Source organism: Saccostrea echinata, unplaced genomic scaffold (assembly GCF_033153115.1).
Source record: "Saccostrea echinata isolate AGI-Se365-2 ecotype Australia unplaced genomic scaffold, CSIRO_AGI_Sech_v1 ptg000045l, whole genome shotgun sequence".
Classification (NCBI taxonomy): Eukaryota; Metazoa; Mollusca; class Bivalvia; order Ostreida; family Ostreidae; genus Saccostrea; species Saccostrea echinata.
This window is the reverse complement of record NW_026889794.1, coordinates 669,085-685,737: the sequence shown is the minus strand read 5'-3', so window position 1 is coordinate 685,737 and position 16,653 is coordinate 669,085. Positions and strand designations below refer to the sequence as shown.

General features: G+C 33.0%; 2 protein-coding genes across 2 annotated transcripts; both read right to left on the bottom strand.

Moving 5' to 3' along the window:
* Positions 1–4,344: 4,344 nt before the first annotated feature.
* On the bottom strand, positions 4,345–6,318 carry LOC133201597 (E3 ubiquitin-protein ligase TRIM56-like). The gene has a single exon (XM_061337393.1). It carries the CDS (start codon positions 6,312–6,314, stop codon positions 4,398–4,400), a length of 1,917 nt encoding a protein of 638 aa, XP_061193377.1. The 5' UTR covers positions 6,315–6,318; the 3' UTR covers positions 4,345–4,397.
* Positions 6,319–10,523: 4,205 nt separating this feature from the next.
* On the bottom strand, positions 10,524–12,175 carry LOC133201596 (E3 ubiquitin-protein ligase TRIM56-like). Its single transcript, XM_061337392.1, has one exon. It carries the CDS (start codon positions 12,162–12,164, stop codon positions 10,524–10,526), a length of 1,641 nt encoding a protein of 546 aa, XP_061193376.1. The 5' UTR covers positions 12,165–12,175.
* Between the last annotated feature and the right edge of the window lie 4,478 nt (positions 12,176–16,653).

Here is a 16,653-nt window from a genome sequence, read left to right as displayed (position 1 = left end):
ATGTCAGGAAGCTTCCACATAAGTTTTATCTTTTCTGGCCCAGTGGTTCTGAAGAAGAAGATTTTTAAATGACCCCACCAAATTTTTACTTTTTTTTAATTATCTCCCCTGGAAGAAGGTGTGGCCCTTCATTTGAGTAAACTTGAATTCCTTTTACTCAAGGATACTATGTGCCTCTACCCAAGGATACTAAGTTTGTTTGAAATTGGCCCAGTGGTTCTGCAGAAGGAGATGAAATTGTAAAAAGTTTACGACAACAACAACGACCGCCAATGACAACAGACAGACAACGGACAAATTTTGATCAGAAAAGCTCACTTGAGCCTTCGGCTCAAAAGAGGAAATAATGTGGAACCACTCTGCAACCTGTTTAAAAGTGGAATATTCCAATTACTGGATAAAGAGTGTAGGTTCCATATATGGAAGTGAAACATGGAAAATGATCAAAGGAGACAACATATTGAGAGTAACTTAAGTAAGACAATTACAGAACAAATGCTTGAAAACGATAACAAAGATAGAATGGGAAGATCGAGTAAGAAGCGATTCACAGAGAACAAGGAAAAGACCGATCAACGAGGAAGTATAAACAGGAGAAGATGGAAGTTTATTGGATATACACTGAGAAAGGAACCAACCAGTGACTGTAACCTCGTGTTGATAGAAGGAAGAAGAAAGCGTGGGCGACCAAAAAACAACACGGCGCCGCACAGTAGAAAGGGAAAAGGCAGGTGCTGGATGGCAGCCTTGGAATGCAGCAAGAAGAGCAGTTAGAAGCCAGTAGAAATGAGTGGAGACGCCATGCCCTATGTGCCACCAGGCACAAGGAGGATAGGTATCAGATATTGTTTCATCTAGAATGTTTAATAAACAAATTAAATGGGACCCTGTATGAATAGAAAGCTGAAACACTTTTTTGCAGTAAAATTCTTTTGCACATGCAGACAAGCCTAAAATCAACAACCTACAGATTTATCACATAGGGCGTACATGCATGCATTCCAAAAGGCAGAGTGGGACTTCAAAAATATGGCAATTGAAGAACGTAATCAGACGAACAGTTAACCCTTATGGATATGTATAAAATCAAAGAAACGAGAGAACACTAGCTTAAAGATGGAGGTAAATTATTAGTGAAAGTATATCAGAAGCCGATTTTTGCTCAAACAGTTCAGCTTTGTGATTACTACAACCATTACCAAAGATGTTCCCTCAACCACAAAAGGAAGTGAAATAAGTAACATAATATAATTGCCAACAGAGATACTGAAAAGAATTGAAGATAACAAATCTCAACAGCAGTCAGACCTAACAACAAACCTAAATGAGCGCACCCGACTTTGCATTTATTTCAAAGATGGATGGATACCGGTTGCCTTCCTTCAGACTGGACCACAGCAAAAGTGTCACCTACTTCAAGAAAGGGGATTGTATCCTCCTAGAAAACTACAAACCTCCAACTTGTATTATATCCAAACTATTAGATCATATAGTGTGTCAACATATGTTACCCACTTTGAGAAGGATTACGTGCTTATCCATCAAAATCACGGCTTCCGCACGGTTGGGTTTCTCATTTGAATCACAATTCGCCATTGCAATCGACCAATTTTCTCGAAACTTGACCAAAACCTACAAATTGACAATTATTTTAGATGTCCCTAAAGTTTTGATACTGTTGTTAAGATAAACTACTTTATAAGTTGAAACACTACGGCATACGGTGTACAAGGACCCTTATTGTACTGAATCAGCTCTTTTCTCTGCTCACGTTTGACGTCCTATGTTGTGAAAGGAGATGCTTCACTTGCAGTCAAAACGGTGTGCTCCAGTCAAAGGACCATACTTTGATATTGTTTTCTTTTCACATAAATGACCTGCACCATAATACTTAACTTCAAAAGCTTGACCCTTTGCTGATGGTTGTGTGATATACTGGCCTATACGATCACCCCAAGACCAGATTACACTTTAATTTTAAACTGATTTAAACATCTATATACTTGGGCTTCTAAGAGGGACATGTAATTTAATACCAAGAAGAGCTACCTACTCAGCAGGAATCCACATCTTTCATTGTCTATAAATTCTCTAAATAAGCATATACGTCAGTTTGTGCCACATAACAATAACCTTGGTATTATTATTTCGAGTGATCTAAAATAGAGCAATCACAAAACATTGCATGTAGCAAGGCAAGCTCCACCGTAGACTCCACCTTATGTTGAATAAATCTTACATCTCGTTAGTACGCTCAACCTTAGAGTATAGTGCCATATTATTTAGGAACAATATACTAGAGCCAATATAGAGAGAGATTCCACAGCACCGAACTGCCGCTTCATTAGTCATGGCTATAAGTCTAGAAGCCTGGATCCGTTCATCAAGATGCTAGTAGACCTAGATCTCCTAATAGTACATGAGCAGGAGCTATAGCTGAAATTCCTTTTTATTTATACAATAAAATGCTTTCTTCGGTTGTTAGTACGGGAATTAATGTCGCAACTGTTGCAGAAAAAATACATAACCCGCGTACACGTAAATTTTTTCTGCAATAGCTGCGACATTAATTCCCGTACTAACAAACAAAGACATTTTATTGTTTATATTTATATATGTATAATTGATGGAACAGCCTTTGCTCAAGAAATCTATGCAGGTAGCTAGCTTAGTGTCATTTACTGACTGATTAACGGCAATGGTTTTCATAAGAAATAAAGGATAAGTGTATGAAAATATAAGACGATAAAGGGGCTAATATCAACATCCAGCAACTTAGTTTCCTACAACACAAAAGGAAAATCCGAGCTATCAAGCTTAGTAACCACATAGAGGATAAGAAAGTACCAAACTGCCAGTTGAATAACTCAGAGTGTTTCATAACAACTCACTGCAACACAAATGTTTAAAAACATTGCTTCTCCCCAAGAATAGTGGAGAAGATGGAATCAGCTGGATGATACTGTAGTACAGTGACTGTGGACAAAGTGGAATCCTGTGGTGCGCTCTCCGATCATATGTACCAGTATTGGACAATACGGATAAATACATCTATATAAATCTGTATAATGGACACAAACACTTACCTTCGTCCAAATCCCCCCCCCCCCCCATCCTTCAAAATGTTAAAGTGTGTAAATTAGAATCTATTTCAGAAGCAAGTGTAATTTGAAGTATCATTATTTTTTCCCGAACATTACACAAATAAAGAGAAAAAGGCTTGTTCAAAATAAGTGTAATTTAGAATAAGTATATGCACTCATGATGACAAGATTGAAAAGTAGTCTAATTTCATCGATTTCTTTTTTAAATTGGATATAACGGACTTGTTCACAAGCATCCATTGTTGAAAGGGATTCAAGTTTGTTCAAATGAAGAGCCAAGCCTCGTTTAAGGAAAGATACTTAGGAATAAATGAAAATTTTGTAACATGTTTTTAGAATCTTCTCAAGAACCACCGGGCCAGAAAAATTAAACATGTGAAAACTTCTTGACCTAGTGGAGATTAAAGTTTATTAAAATCATGGCCCGCGATGGTAATAGAGCAATAAATGATCAAGGTTTCATATGAATATTTTTTTGATCTGTCTCTGATTTAGAGAATGTTGACTACAAGTTGTTTTCGTGCGTAACATAGATAAAATCAAGCAATGAAATAAATATATATCACGCAGGCATAAGCTCTTAAATTACCGAACTAGAGTACTGCCAAGCAGAGCATCCCTTTGCAGATAATAATTTTTTCTGCAGTGTTGCAACCGTCCTTTAGCGTAAAAACAAAGAAACCGTTTTATTGTTATTTTTTTATTTAAAAAAGAAGCAAAAAGGTATCCAGTTATTTCATGAGTGAACAATAATGAACATGGGTCATATATGTCAACGAAACAGAACATCAATCAGACGAAGTGTGTTTAAGAACTTCCTCAGAATTTTGATGGACAGAAATTAACATGAAGATAATAATAAGATAATAAGTGGTTTTATATTCACTATATCAAACTCGTTTAAATAACATATATAACCTTGCGAATATACATATACACCTTTCGACTTAATGGATAGTGAAAGTATCAATTCAAATATATCCATTCTCTCTGTATAATTCCTTTTGATTAAATACTACATGTATGCATTAGAATCAGAATTTGGATTCTTCTGCAAACTTATCAACAAAATGGATATATTTCACATAAATATGATGATTATTATTTATGTGTATGAATATTAAATGAACAAGTAAGATTTTCTGTTCTTTTCTTGTTCAGTACAGTCTTTCTTATTTTAATTACACATAATTGTGAACAAAAAAAAAATAAGAACATGGATAATATCAAATAAGGGTCAGTTCTGAAATCAGAAAAAGTATATGTTTTTCACAACAGTTTCAGTGATATAACTCATATTAAATCGACGTGATATAACAAAATTTTGTGACCAGCGGCAACAAGTAGTTGGTTCTCCAATATAGATATGCTTCTTGGTTTCTCGTCTATATATAAATCTGCTTTATGAACGCCATTCATGTCAAAAACAACTAGACAGTACCTGTCATAGTCAGATATAAATATATTGTCATATTTATCGAAAGCTATCGATCCTGGATTACAATATCGGGTTTTAAATATAATTCCGTTTTCTTTAATTAAGTAAACTCGCTGGTTTGCTGTGTCAGAGACTGCGAACAATCCATTTGGTAGGCAACAAGCATGCCGCAGAAAACAAGGATGTGAATCTTCAGGCATATTTTTCACAGGTAGTAATTTCACAGCATTTTTGTTTTGAGAATATATTGTTGTTTTTTCTACCCATATCATTTGATTTAAAGATGGAGAGGTTGCACACAGCGATGATATCCCATGACGAGTGTCCCGCAGATTGAAATCTCGACTGATGTCTAACATTACATTGTCAGTTGACAAACAAGAAATGCCATTCTTCCAAACAGAAACAGCTAATGCTTTGGAATTTTTAATTGATTTCAATATTTTACCAGATGACAGTGAGTACATTATGATTTTTTCATTAGCTTTATCCACTGTTACGAACTTGTTGTTGTTAATCCATGCAATACCACTAAAAACGGGTCTCTCAGAATCGGAGTATATTTTCACGTAAATCTCCCTTACTAATGTAACGGAAATGCTTTCCGTTTCCTCGTCATCGTCCGATGCTTGCTCGGATGAAGAACTATCTGAATTGTCACTTGGATCCCCCGATTCACGATACAAATCGCTATCCGTGATTTTATCATTGTATGTCAATTCTAACTCTGGTTCCGTTACATGAATCCCAATCTGCGGCAAACACTCTTCGAGTAAACACTCAGAATTATTTAAAGTACTTTCTTTTTTGAGGCTTTGGAAGCGCTCTTGAATTTTTTCGAATAAAGGAAAAACTTCATAGTCATTTCCATTTTGCATAATTTCATAAAAATGTAAAGATTCTTCAATATTTTTTGCCACTTTAGATAATCTGTTATCTTCTTTTTGAAGGGATTGTATCCTTGGTTCGGCAAATCCTTCTAAATCTTGCAGCATTTTATTTCGTTTTCTATCTATTTTACTTACTGCCTCCGAACATTTCTGCATTATATCTTCACGTAATTTTATTTTCATCGCTGAAACATCGTCTCTTCTAGAATCAATTAACTTTTTGTCTTCCTGCAAAGTGGACAATTTAAATTTTAAATCGTCAGATAGATTTTTTATGATGTTTTCTTTTTCTGTTCTTAAATCAGACATGAGTTTAACTTTATGGTTCTTGTGTTGTAAAAATTTGCAATCACAACAAGCAAAAGCTTCACATGAAATACAGAAATACTCCATAACTCTGTTTGGATGCAGGGTGCACTTTGTTTTACACTGTGCCGATCTTATTTCTTCATAATACTTTCCAGATCTTATTTCCGACAAAGACACTACATGGTGATGCATAGTGAAAGAGTTGAAAGCATGTCTGGATTTTGCACATTCTTTACAAAGGAATTCTAAACACGTTAGACATCTAGAGTTGGCTGGCTTGATTTCTTTAAATTTGACCTTGCAAAATGAACATTCATGGTTTGTTGAATCCGTCAGCGTTTCGAAAAGATCAATCATGTTCTGCAGATACCCGTTGGTTTTTAAATCATTAGGTTGTATCACAAAGGCCTTCCAGCACAGGGGGCAATTAAATATTTTTTTTTCAGAACAATTTAGAATACAAGTCTCACAGAATGAATGCAGGCATGGTAATGTTTTTGGTTCTGTGTAAAACGTCAAACATATGAAACATTTAAGGTGCTCTGCGTTTCTGATTATAGATTGCCCTTCCATGTCATAGATTTTCCTATAAATAGTACAGTACAAAGATCAAACACTAGTCTATTTAATTTTTTTTTTCAGTTTAAGCGAAATATAACTGAATGCATTGTTTAAAATATGAATATTCTTTGAATATTAACCATAAATTATGTTATTATAACCCCAAATACTAAATATGTCAATCAGTAGGTACATCAGTGAATGAACTGGGTAAGTTGCCTGGGTAAATGAATAGAGCCAATGCACTATATATACAATGTATACAATACTAAAAAGTTCGTCTCATTCTAATTAAAAACATACAAAGGAAAGAAAAAATCAGGATGATTTTTCAACAGAAAATCAAGGTTTGCGTTTAGGCGTTTATATGACGTTTAATTATTTGCTATCGTTACTGTTCGTTGAATCCAATGTTTTCCGTTAGTGCCATTTTGTAAGAACTGATTATACCAAAGTAAAGTTGTTCAAATATTATGTAAATTCTGTCAGAGATTCAGAAACACAAACCATAGTTTGTTTTCCAAGGTGACCCAAAGCATCAGCCAGGTTACATTGTGAGAGGAAGTATGTACATATTTTTTTGTTCCTCTCGATGAACTTAGTTTAAGCTTCATCTTAAAAAATAAAACAGGTTAACGCTCAAATATCGTTTACTTACCATATTTTAGGAACCCAGATGTAGAGAAGACGATAATGTTATGACTGCCTAGTTGTTAACCAGTGTACATGCATCAATGGCTATAGCAGTGTATAGATTTCCTGCACTTTAAATACTAGTACTTGTTACATGTATACAGATTATTAGAGACTATAGAGTTCTTGGCTTGGTGACATATTCTGCAACACTTGAAAATTGGGATCTTTTAATAATATTCCACATATGGTTCTTTCTCTCTTGTGATAAAAAGTGACACCCTTAAGCTAATGAATATATGTTTATGTAAAAATGCTTCCCATAAATAGATTAGAAAGTATAAATAGTGGAATTTTTGAATGTCGTTAAAAATGTCAAATAATGGGAATTTTTTGGTCGGGTCAAATCTGATCTTTAAAAAAAAATATTGAAAACTTGGCACTTTCTGAAAAACGGTCATCATTATAGCAAACAAAAATCACGGGTCTTACGATTGAGGCGCTCGTAACATAAAGCTTGCTAAGTTTTTGACTTAAGTAGGACATAAGTATGACTTAAGCACAATCTCAGGGCCTGCTTTAATCCGAACATAGTTACAAATATTGATTTCTATTTTCTATTGCTATATTTTTATTAATTACTTATAATAGTTTACCTTAAACATTTATATTCAGTTCCTTTAAACTGTTAAAATTGAGATAATTATATCTCTTAACAGATAATTCTTTTAATTTTTACAGAAAATCAGATGCAGACTAACCAGACTTTTTACATTCAATTAATCAATTTTTTTTTCACTAGAAATATTTTGAAGAACGATAACTCCTGTAGATGGAAAGATAACTCTTGTAGATGGATGCATTATTTTTTTATTTTACAAGCACAGAAAACAATGTGATATTCTGATTAAAAGAGCAACGCTTCGTTATGTTTTCTAATATGAATTTGATAGATATTATAGTATATATTATTTTCATATATACCTCATTTTTTATAATTTTAGGGTGAGATAAAAAAATATTGATCTTTCTATTTACGATATCAAATTTTCTTCAAATCATGATTAGATATAATATTAATTTGTGAAAAAGTAAGCACCGCTTCAAACTTCAAACTATTTTACATTTGAATCTAATGCTATTGTTGTTAATGAGAATCAAAGTTGGAAATTAAAAAAAAAATCGTGAAATTTGGAGCAGAGGGATATTTCACCTTAAGTATATCTCAAACCGTAACATAAAACGAACTTAGCGAGGTCTTAGCTAAGTCAAACTTATGTTCACCATATTTCTCATGAATAACGCTAGTTTTTCACATTTAAATTATTTACGCATATTGCTAAAAAATGAATCAGTTACATTTTTAATTAAATATATATATTAAAGTTGACGTCCTTACTTATCGATTTTAGTAAGGTTAGATTAGATTTCGTATCAAAGATGTATTATAAATATTTAAAAACAAATATTGCACGTTCACAAGGTGGCAAGGGTTTAATGTGAATGCATGATGTTTGTTTATCACTTGACACTGCGATGTTTTCAGTTACCTTTAATCGTTGTTATTCTTTTGTTTTGACAAATGTTCACTCGCTTTGTCATTCTCGCAAATTGGCATGATAAACGAACGTCTATATCTACTTGAAATTGAAACTCTAATAAACAAAAGTACAAAACAATAGGGACATTTTAAATCCACACCCACCCCCTTCCCCCGCTCTATATGTCAGCGAATGTTAGAAAGAAAACAATGTAAACATTTTATGATATACTTATTTACAATTTAATCAAGGATCGAAAAGAATTGGGTTTTTTTTTTATTGTATGTCTCCAACTTATCAACTGATCGAAACTCCCTCCATCTCTCTCTCTCTCGCTGACGGTAGTGAATGTCTGTCTAAATCCGCGCTTGCTGTGTTCTACATTTAATTTAATTTTTAGACACTCTTTGTTAGCTTTTTAACCATCAACCTCTAATTCACCGATAGTTTTTCTTCATTCAAGGTCAAATTGAGAAAAACAGCTTCAAGCCATAACTAAAGAACCTTTTGACATTAAAAATCTTGGAACATGGAGAGGTTGTATAGAGAAATGGTGCATGCCAACGAATTTTTTTTTACCTTGATTCATTTATAAAGTCAAGGTCAATCTTTTACATGAACTTATAATTCAGGGCATAATCTGAGAAGCCTTTGACGTTATGAATTTAAATTTGGGACATGGATAGAAGACATTGACACCAGATATGATGCATCAATTTTTTTTACCTTGACCCTTTCTTCATTCAATGTCAAATTAAGAAAAAAGACAAACCAGACCATAAATAATGAAACCTTTGACATTAAGACTTTAAACATCATTGCCCCTCCCCCCCCCCCCCCATTTGAAAATTCAGGGTGAAAATAAAAATTCCGAAACGTTATTGCACATCTACAGGTCACCATTAATCATCTTTCCATATCAATTTCTTGTTTACTGCACATTTTATTAATAAATTGAAATTGGTTCTACTATATAACCTTTGAATGCAAGATCACCTGTCGAAGTTAAATCACAATAACATTAATATGCATATCTAGTCTACTGGGTCACATGTGCACTGGCTCAATTACATGTAACTGAGTGAAATGTGGAGATAACGAACAGTAATCAAGCTCAAAAGTCCATTAAGGTATTTTTCTATCTAAATATGAAACGTGTCAGACTCTGTGGTATATTTTATTTCAATTTGACTGGGATATATCGGGTCGAAATATGAATGGAAGTAAATATTGTTAATTGAGAATACATCGTCGATATATCTAAATGTCGAGTTGAATGCCACAGTTAGTGTCTTCTTCTCATGTATAAGTTTTTGATAGCTGCAGGATGTAGCACAACACAGAAACACATGCTGGTTGCTTCTATGTAAGTAAATGATATTAAAAAGGATAAGTTACTTAACTTATCCTTTTTAATATCATTTACTTACATAGAAGCAACCAGCATGTATTTCTGTGTTCTCTAAGTTTCATCCAATCCTACATTCAGGGTTAATAAAAGAAGTTCTAATCGTAACCCCCCCCCCCTTGTTATAGGATAATGTTTATTTAACATTAATATACTGATTTACAGAAAATATTACTTGTAGTCCCCGAGTCGAAAACGAGATTAAGGATAGTCATAATACATAATAAGAATACCGAGCACACACCACCTTTTTAAAACGTAAACACTATTACATAATAATTTAATTCATGTAAAAACTACATCATACAATAAAACTTTGTTCTCAGTTGCAACTAGTAATTTATCATTCAAAATAGATATGCTGATAGGTCTTTCTTCCACATGCAATCTTTCTTTATAATTCCCTTCAATGTCGAAAACGGCAATAGATGAATTTTCAAAATCAGAGATAAATATATTATAGTATTTATCAAAAGATATTGATCCAGGATAACAATATAAGGTTTCGATTAATTCACAACGCATACTTAACAAATAAACACATCGATTAATCATGTCTGAAACAGCATATAATCCGTTCGGAAGACAACAAGCATGACGTAAGAAATATCCATTTGGAGGAAGATCTTTCATAGGTATTTATGTTACAAAATTATTCTTCTGGAAATAAATTACTGCATTTGATGTCCACATCAATTGATTCAAACTTGGCAGGGATGCAAATACAGCGGATATGCCAGAGAGTGTTTTTTGCACAACGAAATCTCGACTAAAGGATGTCATTTGGTTGTTCACCGACAGAAAAGATATGCCATCTTTCCAAACAGAAACAGCTAGTGGTTGGTATCCTACAACAGATTTCAATATTGTGCCAGATGAAAGGGAAACCATTTTGATTTTTGCATTAACTTTATCGACAGCAACAAACTGATTGTCATCTACCCATGCAATCCCACTATATATTGGTTTCAACGTTTTAAACATGTCATCCGTTTCTGTTAAATACAAAATTCTAAGCAAATTGAATTTGTATTTTCTGCGTCCCACTCTTACTTCTATATTTTTGTTTGTGATTTCAAAGTCTTCTTCTGCTGTCTGCACTGCTTTTGAAGAATGAGATACGAAATCAGACAGGTTTGTATTTTCATCGGATTCCTTAGGAATACACTTTCCACAAGTGTCGCTTTTTGAAGACGTTAATGGTGACTGGGATTTGTTTTCTAGTAGTTCTACTTGTGACTCTGTTATTTGAATCGTTAAATTTGGTATGTCTTCCAAAAGACATTTATCTGAACTATCAGCTTTTGCAAGGTTTTGCAACCTTTCGTAAATGTCATCTAATAAATAAACAACTTCGCAATCCCTTCCCTTTTGCATCAATTCAGAAAACTGTAATGATTCTTTAATATTTTTACATTCTTTTGATATCTTTTCAAATCCATTTTTAAGAGACTGAGTTCTCGGTGTCATTATATTCTCTAGCTGCATACGTATTTTATTTCTTCCTCTATCTATTTTGCTCACAGCCTCTGAACACTTTTTCGTGATGTCGTTTTGTATTTGAGTTTTCAATGAGCTAAGTTTACTTTGTTTAGATTTTATCAAGTCTTTGTTTTTTTCCAAGGTGTATAATTTCAATGTCATTTCATTGTGTAATTGTTTTATTACAATTTCCTTTTCTTTTCTTACGTCTGAAATGAGTCGAGTGTTATGACCTTTGTGTTCCCAGATTGCGCAATCAGAACATGCTGCTGTTTTGCATGTGATACAAAAGTATCGCAGCCCCTCGTTTGGGTGCAAGTGGCAGTTTTCTAAACACTGCGAGGATCTTATTTCATCATTGTGTTGTCCTGTCCGTATTTCCCTCAAAGACACTACTTTATGGTCTTTAGTGATGGTGGTATATGTGTGTCTTGATGTTGCACACTCTTCACAAAGCAAATCCAGACACGTGAGACATTGAGAGACTGCCGGTCTAATGTCTCCCAAAATCTTACAAAAGGAACACATAAGGTCTGTGCATTCCGTCTGTGTTTTAAGCAGATGGATCATGTTTTGTAGGAAGGTATTGGTTTTGATATCATCTAGATTCTTTATAAAGGTTTCAAAACATACTGGACATTTGGATGGTTTGTTTGCACGATCCTGTTCCATGTAACTTAAAATACAGGTCTTACAAAAAGTATGTAAACAAGGCAGTGTCTTTGGATCTGTGAAAAAATCGGAACAGAGAGAACATTTCAGGTGACCATCAAGTTGAGACGTTGCCTTTGAGTCCATTTCGATAAATTACATGTAAAATAAAGATGACATTGAAACTTCTGTGTACTCAAGGAACTGTAAAAAAAAGTATTATACAGATCAAGTTATGAATCATTAAAAAGCAACTTATTCGTAATTTTGCGTATATTTAGAAATTATTTTGACAACTTAAATTTTGATTGTTTTCTACTTTTCACATGAGATGATAGGTTTTACAGTATAAACTAAAGAATCATCAGAATATTCATAACTTTGGCTGAGAGAAAAGATGCTAATGTATGTCAAATATATTTCGCTATCGAAGCATATCATTTAAAATATTACTATTGGTACACTGACTGGCATACGAAAAGCAGAAATATATTTATCAAAATTAAAAGATGGAAAGATAACACGATCTGAAATATTCAATTTTCATGTTTTGAAAATAATTTATAATAAATCAAACATGAAGTCGAATATTAGAAATTTAAAAATGCGCCTATAAAATAATTAAACAAATAATTCAAGAACTCTTATTACACATTATCATGCATAAGGTTTAAGCTACCAAGAGAGTCGCTAAAATGTATCAGGGCAATAACTGTAATCAATGTACAGAATGTACTTCTGGAATCGAACTTTTAATCATTTAGAGAAAAAAAATTCATTAAACATGTTAAATGATTCTATGTTTTATTAACAAAAATTAAGTATATTACAGTTTACGGATGTCACTGAATCCATATGCTACTTTTATATAGCAATTAATATTTTTAGAACAAAATTTACACATTCAATCAACAGACTTTTCCAAGAAATGAAAATATATTGAAGAAGTCAAGATAAAATTTATATTGTTTTTTGCCTGATCATTGCATATTTTTACCATTATCTCAGAATTTACATGCCCGCGTGGCGCAGTGGTTAGAGCATCTGCTCTAGAGTCGCGGCGTAAGGAGTTGATCCTTACGTCGCGGGTTCGAATCCCACTGTGGGACGTGGAGACCGGTCCTTCGGATGAGACCGTATAAACCGAGGTCCCGTGTCGCAGTAGGTGCTGGTACGAAAAAGAGCCCTCACTGCTCAATGGCCGTAAATGCCGAGTATAGGACAAAATTTGCAGCTCTCCACCGGCAAGTGGTGGCGTCTCCATATGAGTGAAAAATTCTCGAGAGGGACGTTAAACAACATACAAACAAACAAAATTAACATCAATGGCCTCAACGTTTTTGTTCATAATTTACACTACACGAAACGTTTTAAGTCAAAGCTTGATACAATAAAATATTTATTGTCTTTTTACATTTTTAATACACCATATCTGATAGTTTTTAGTGCAAAAAGGTTACACAGTAATTTTCGCGCATTAATTTGCAGGATTTTTTCAAAAGTAAATATTATTCAAACAATGTAACATAAAATAAAATTATATTTATTGCCATGATTACATCAGACAAAGTATGATTAAAATTAAAGGGATAAACCTTAATGTTACAATTTATACAATTTAAGTGAAAAAGGTCAAGTTAATTGTACGGTTTGCTCAGTAAGACGCACCCTAACCTCCAGTTTTCTTTGCGATTTTGAATCATTATATTTGAGTTGTTATCTAAAAAATACTTCTAAAAAAATCCTTGATATAATTTATGTCAGGAGTGACATACCTTAACTTGTTGTTCCTCCCCTATACTAAAATTTGGGAAACAGAAGTGAGAGTGCCAAAAGTGTTATATTAAGGATCTTACAATGTTTTTCTCTAAGCCGAAGTGAATGCAAGTTTTTCTTTAATTCAAAAGATCATATATGAACAAGAAAAAATAAATCCTGATCTTAATTTAGTTTTTAAGCGAGATTGCTTTTGTATGTATAATGTAGCTTAATTATTATAAAGTTGGTTTAAAAATGTTAGATCTAAGAGATACAAAACACATGTCAATAAATTGTCATAGATTTATTTTGAAAATTGCGTTGCTTACCTTCAACCGGGTACCATGAACTTTGATATGGCATCTGTACACTTTCCGATTATATGAAAAGGTGCAAATCAATAAGAAGGTATGGCGACACATTTTTGCCATGTTGTCCTTGCCGAGAAAAGGGAAGGAAAAATATCAAGCCTGGTAATCTGTTTCTAATCATGTGATAAGAGATCAGTTCAATGACCAATTTTAGCTGCAGGCTTTTTAAAAACAAAAGCTTTATCAAAGGTCTATTTACAAATCATATTTTCCCCCATTGGCTTAGATTTAGTCTGCATTTATTTAGAAACACTATATTAGAAGATTTGTTGGCCCTTCCTTTTCTCGGTGTAGCTAGATTTATATTCATTCGTTATGAAACACTAAGGAAGTAATCATATGGACTTCGTTTACTTGAACATCACGATATGTTCTCTCAGTTCCCCTCTTATTACTGTTTATATAGTTATAATTAAAAGAGTCATAGACTTTGTTGTTATACTTCAAAACGACAATGTAATGGTACAAAAATGGACCTTATGCGCAAATTAGAAAACTAACTGGTCAGCAAAAGTCTCGTCGGGAAACATTACATGGGGTTGGAAGGTGGAGAAGAGAAAACCTGATAAAGAAAAAAAAACTTCAAAAAATGAAGGAAGTTAAAAGATAGAAAGAAGACTGTGAAGCAGCTTCAGTATTGTGGCATTAAATATAATACAATACTACATATATATATATATATATATATATATATATATATATATATATATATATATATATATATATATATATATATATATATATATATATATATATATATATATATATATATACAATGTACATGTAACTATTTACTTTTTTTCTGAGACTGTTTAACAGAATATGCAATATTGTAGAAGTTTTTGACTTCTTTTCGGAATATATACATTTGTGGTATCTCTCTATTATATAAACATGCAGAGAGTTAATATCTTCATACCTGTATGAAGTTTTTCGAAGGTCATAGGTCATTACGTGACCTAATCACACAGCGCAGTAATATCTACATAAAAAGACTTACTCCACTAAGCAATATAGCATGTTTTTCATGCATAAAAATGTACAAAATACGCAAGTAAAATAATAATCATTTTATTTACAATGTAAACGAGTATTTAATACAGTTCTTGATCGATTTTACATAGAGAATAGAAAACTACGTGTTATAAGTTTCATGTCTGAGCTGCATAGTCTCTACGTTTACCCTTATTTTTCTCGCAGACCTCTGAATGCTATAATTTTTTTTTCATTAAACTTTACTCACAATAAATTTGAAAATCTGTTGAAAAATATCAATGTAGTGCAATCACGCCACAAACAGCTGACAAACACTGCACTTTGGAAGTTCGGTAGGCACACCTCCATCATCGAGATCGTTGTGACGTTGTCTGAACAATGTAAGCTGTCGCCAGTGTCTCCATGTCAACATCATAAATTAATAAATATGCCTTACTGAAATCGTAGATTTTATGTTTTTGATCAAATTTTGTACTTGATTTCAAGTTATCTGGTCCGGACAAGTGTCTCCATCCATCCCTTTCCGACCGCAATTCCTCCAACTTTTTATTATCAAACATCGGACGTGTTTCTTGTGTTTTTAAACATCGAATATGGGTTCTCATGAATACAAAAATTCCAAGACACCAATACGCTCACTATAATTGATCACAAGTAGCCTTTCACAGAATATTTCCTTCAAAGCAGAATCCTTTGCCAGATGAATTTGAAGCGTAACCGCTTTTCAAGCCGATTTACACCTAGCGTAATTAGTCAAAATCTACGACGTGCAGTTAGTGGAATATTTATATTCGATTACATTCGATTGTCCGTCTCAAATGTATATATAAGTAATAAATAACAAGTTTAAAAACTTCAATGGGAATTGAAGTGGGTCGGTACGTGATCAAATCTTCTGAGAAGGCCTTCGGCCTTCACAGGATTTGATCACGTGACCGACCCACTTCAATTCCCATTGAAGTTTTTAAACTTGTTATTTATTTCTTAATTATATGAGCTTGCTTTCCCTTCAATGTCTATGATTTCATTAATTTTCCTTAATTGTTTGTCAAGATAAGAATATCAAGAACATCCTCATATTTTTTTTTTTTATTTTCATACATCGAGAAAGAAAGTAAATTTATGTAAAAATTATATCATACATTTTATTATAGTATATTATACTAGTATAGGTCTCAGTTGCAACGAGTAATTTATCATTCAAAATAGATATGTTTCTTGGTCTGTCCTCTACAAAGAATTCTCCTTTATAAGTTTCTGTAATGTGGAATATAACAATAGATTTTTTTTTTTAATCAGAGATAAATATATCATAGTATTTATCAAAAGATATCGATCCTGGATGACAATGCAAAGTTCTAGTTAAACTGCCTTCCATATTTATCAAACCAAAACATTGGTTAACTGTGTCTGAAACTACGTATGATCCATTAGGTAGGCAGCAAGCATGCACCTGGATGAATACCTTTAATCGGTATTTCTGTCACAATATTTTCCTTCTCAAAATAAAT

Bases quoted from the DNA above. Each gene is read 5' to 3' on its own strand.
- LOC133201596 (XM_061337392.1), bottom strand. From the start codon at position 12,164: ATGGACTCAAAGGCAACGTCTCAACTTGATGGTCACCTGAAATGTTCT.
- LOC133201597 (XM_061337393.1), bottom strand. From the start codon at position 6,314: ATGGAAGGGCAATCTATAATCAGAAACGCAGAGCACCTTAAATGTTTC.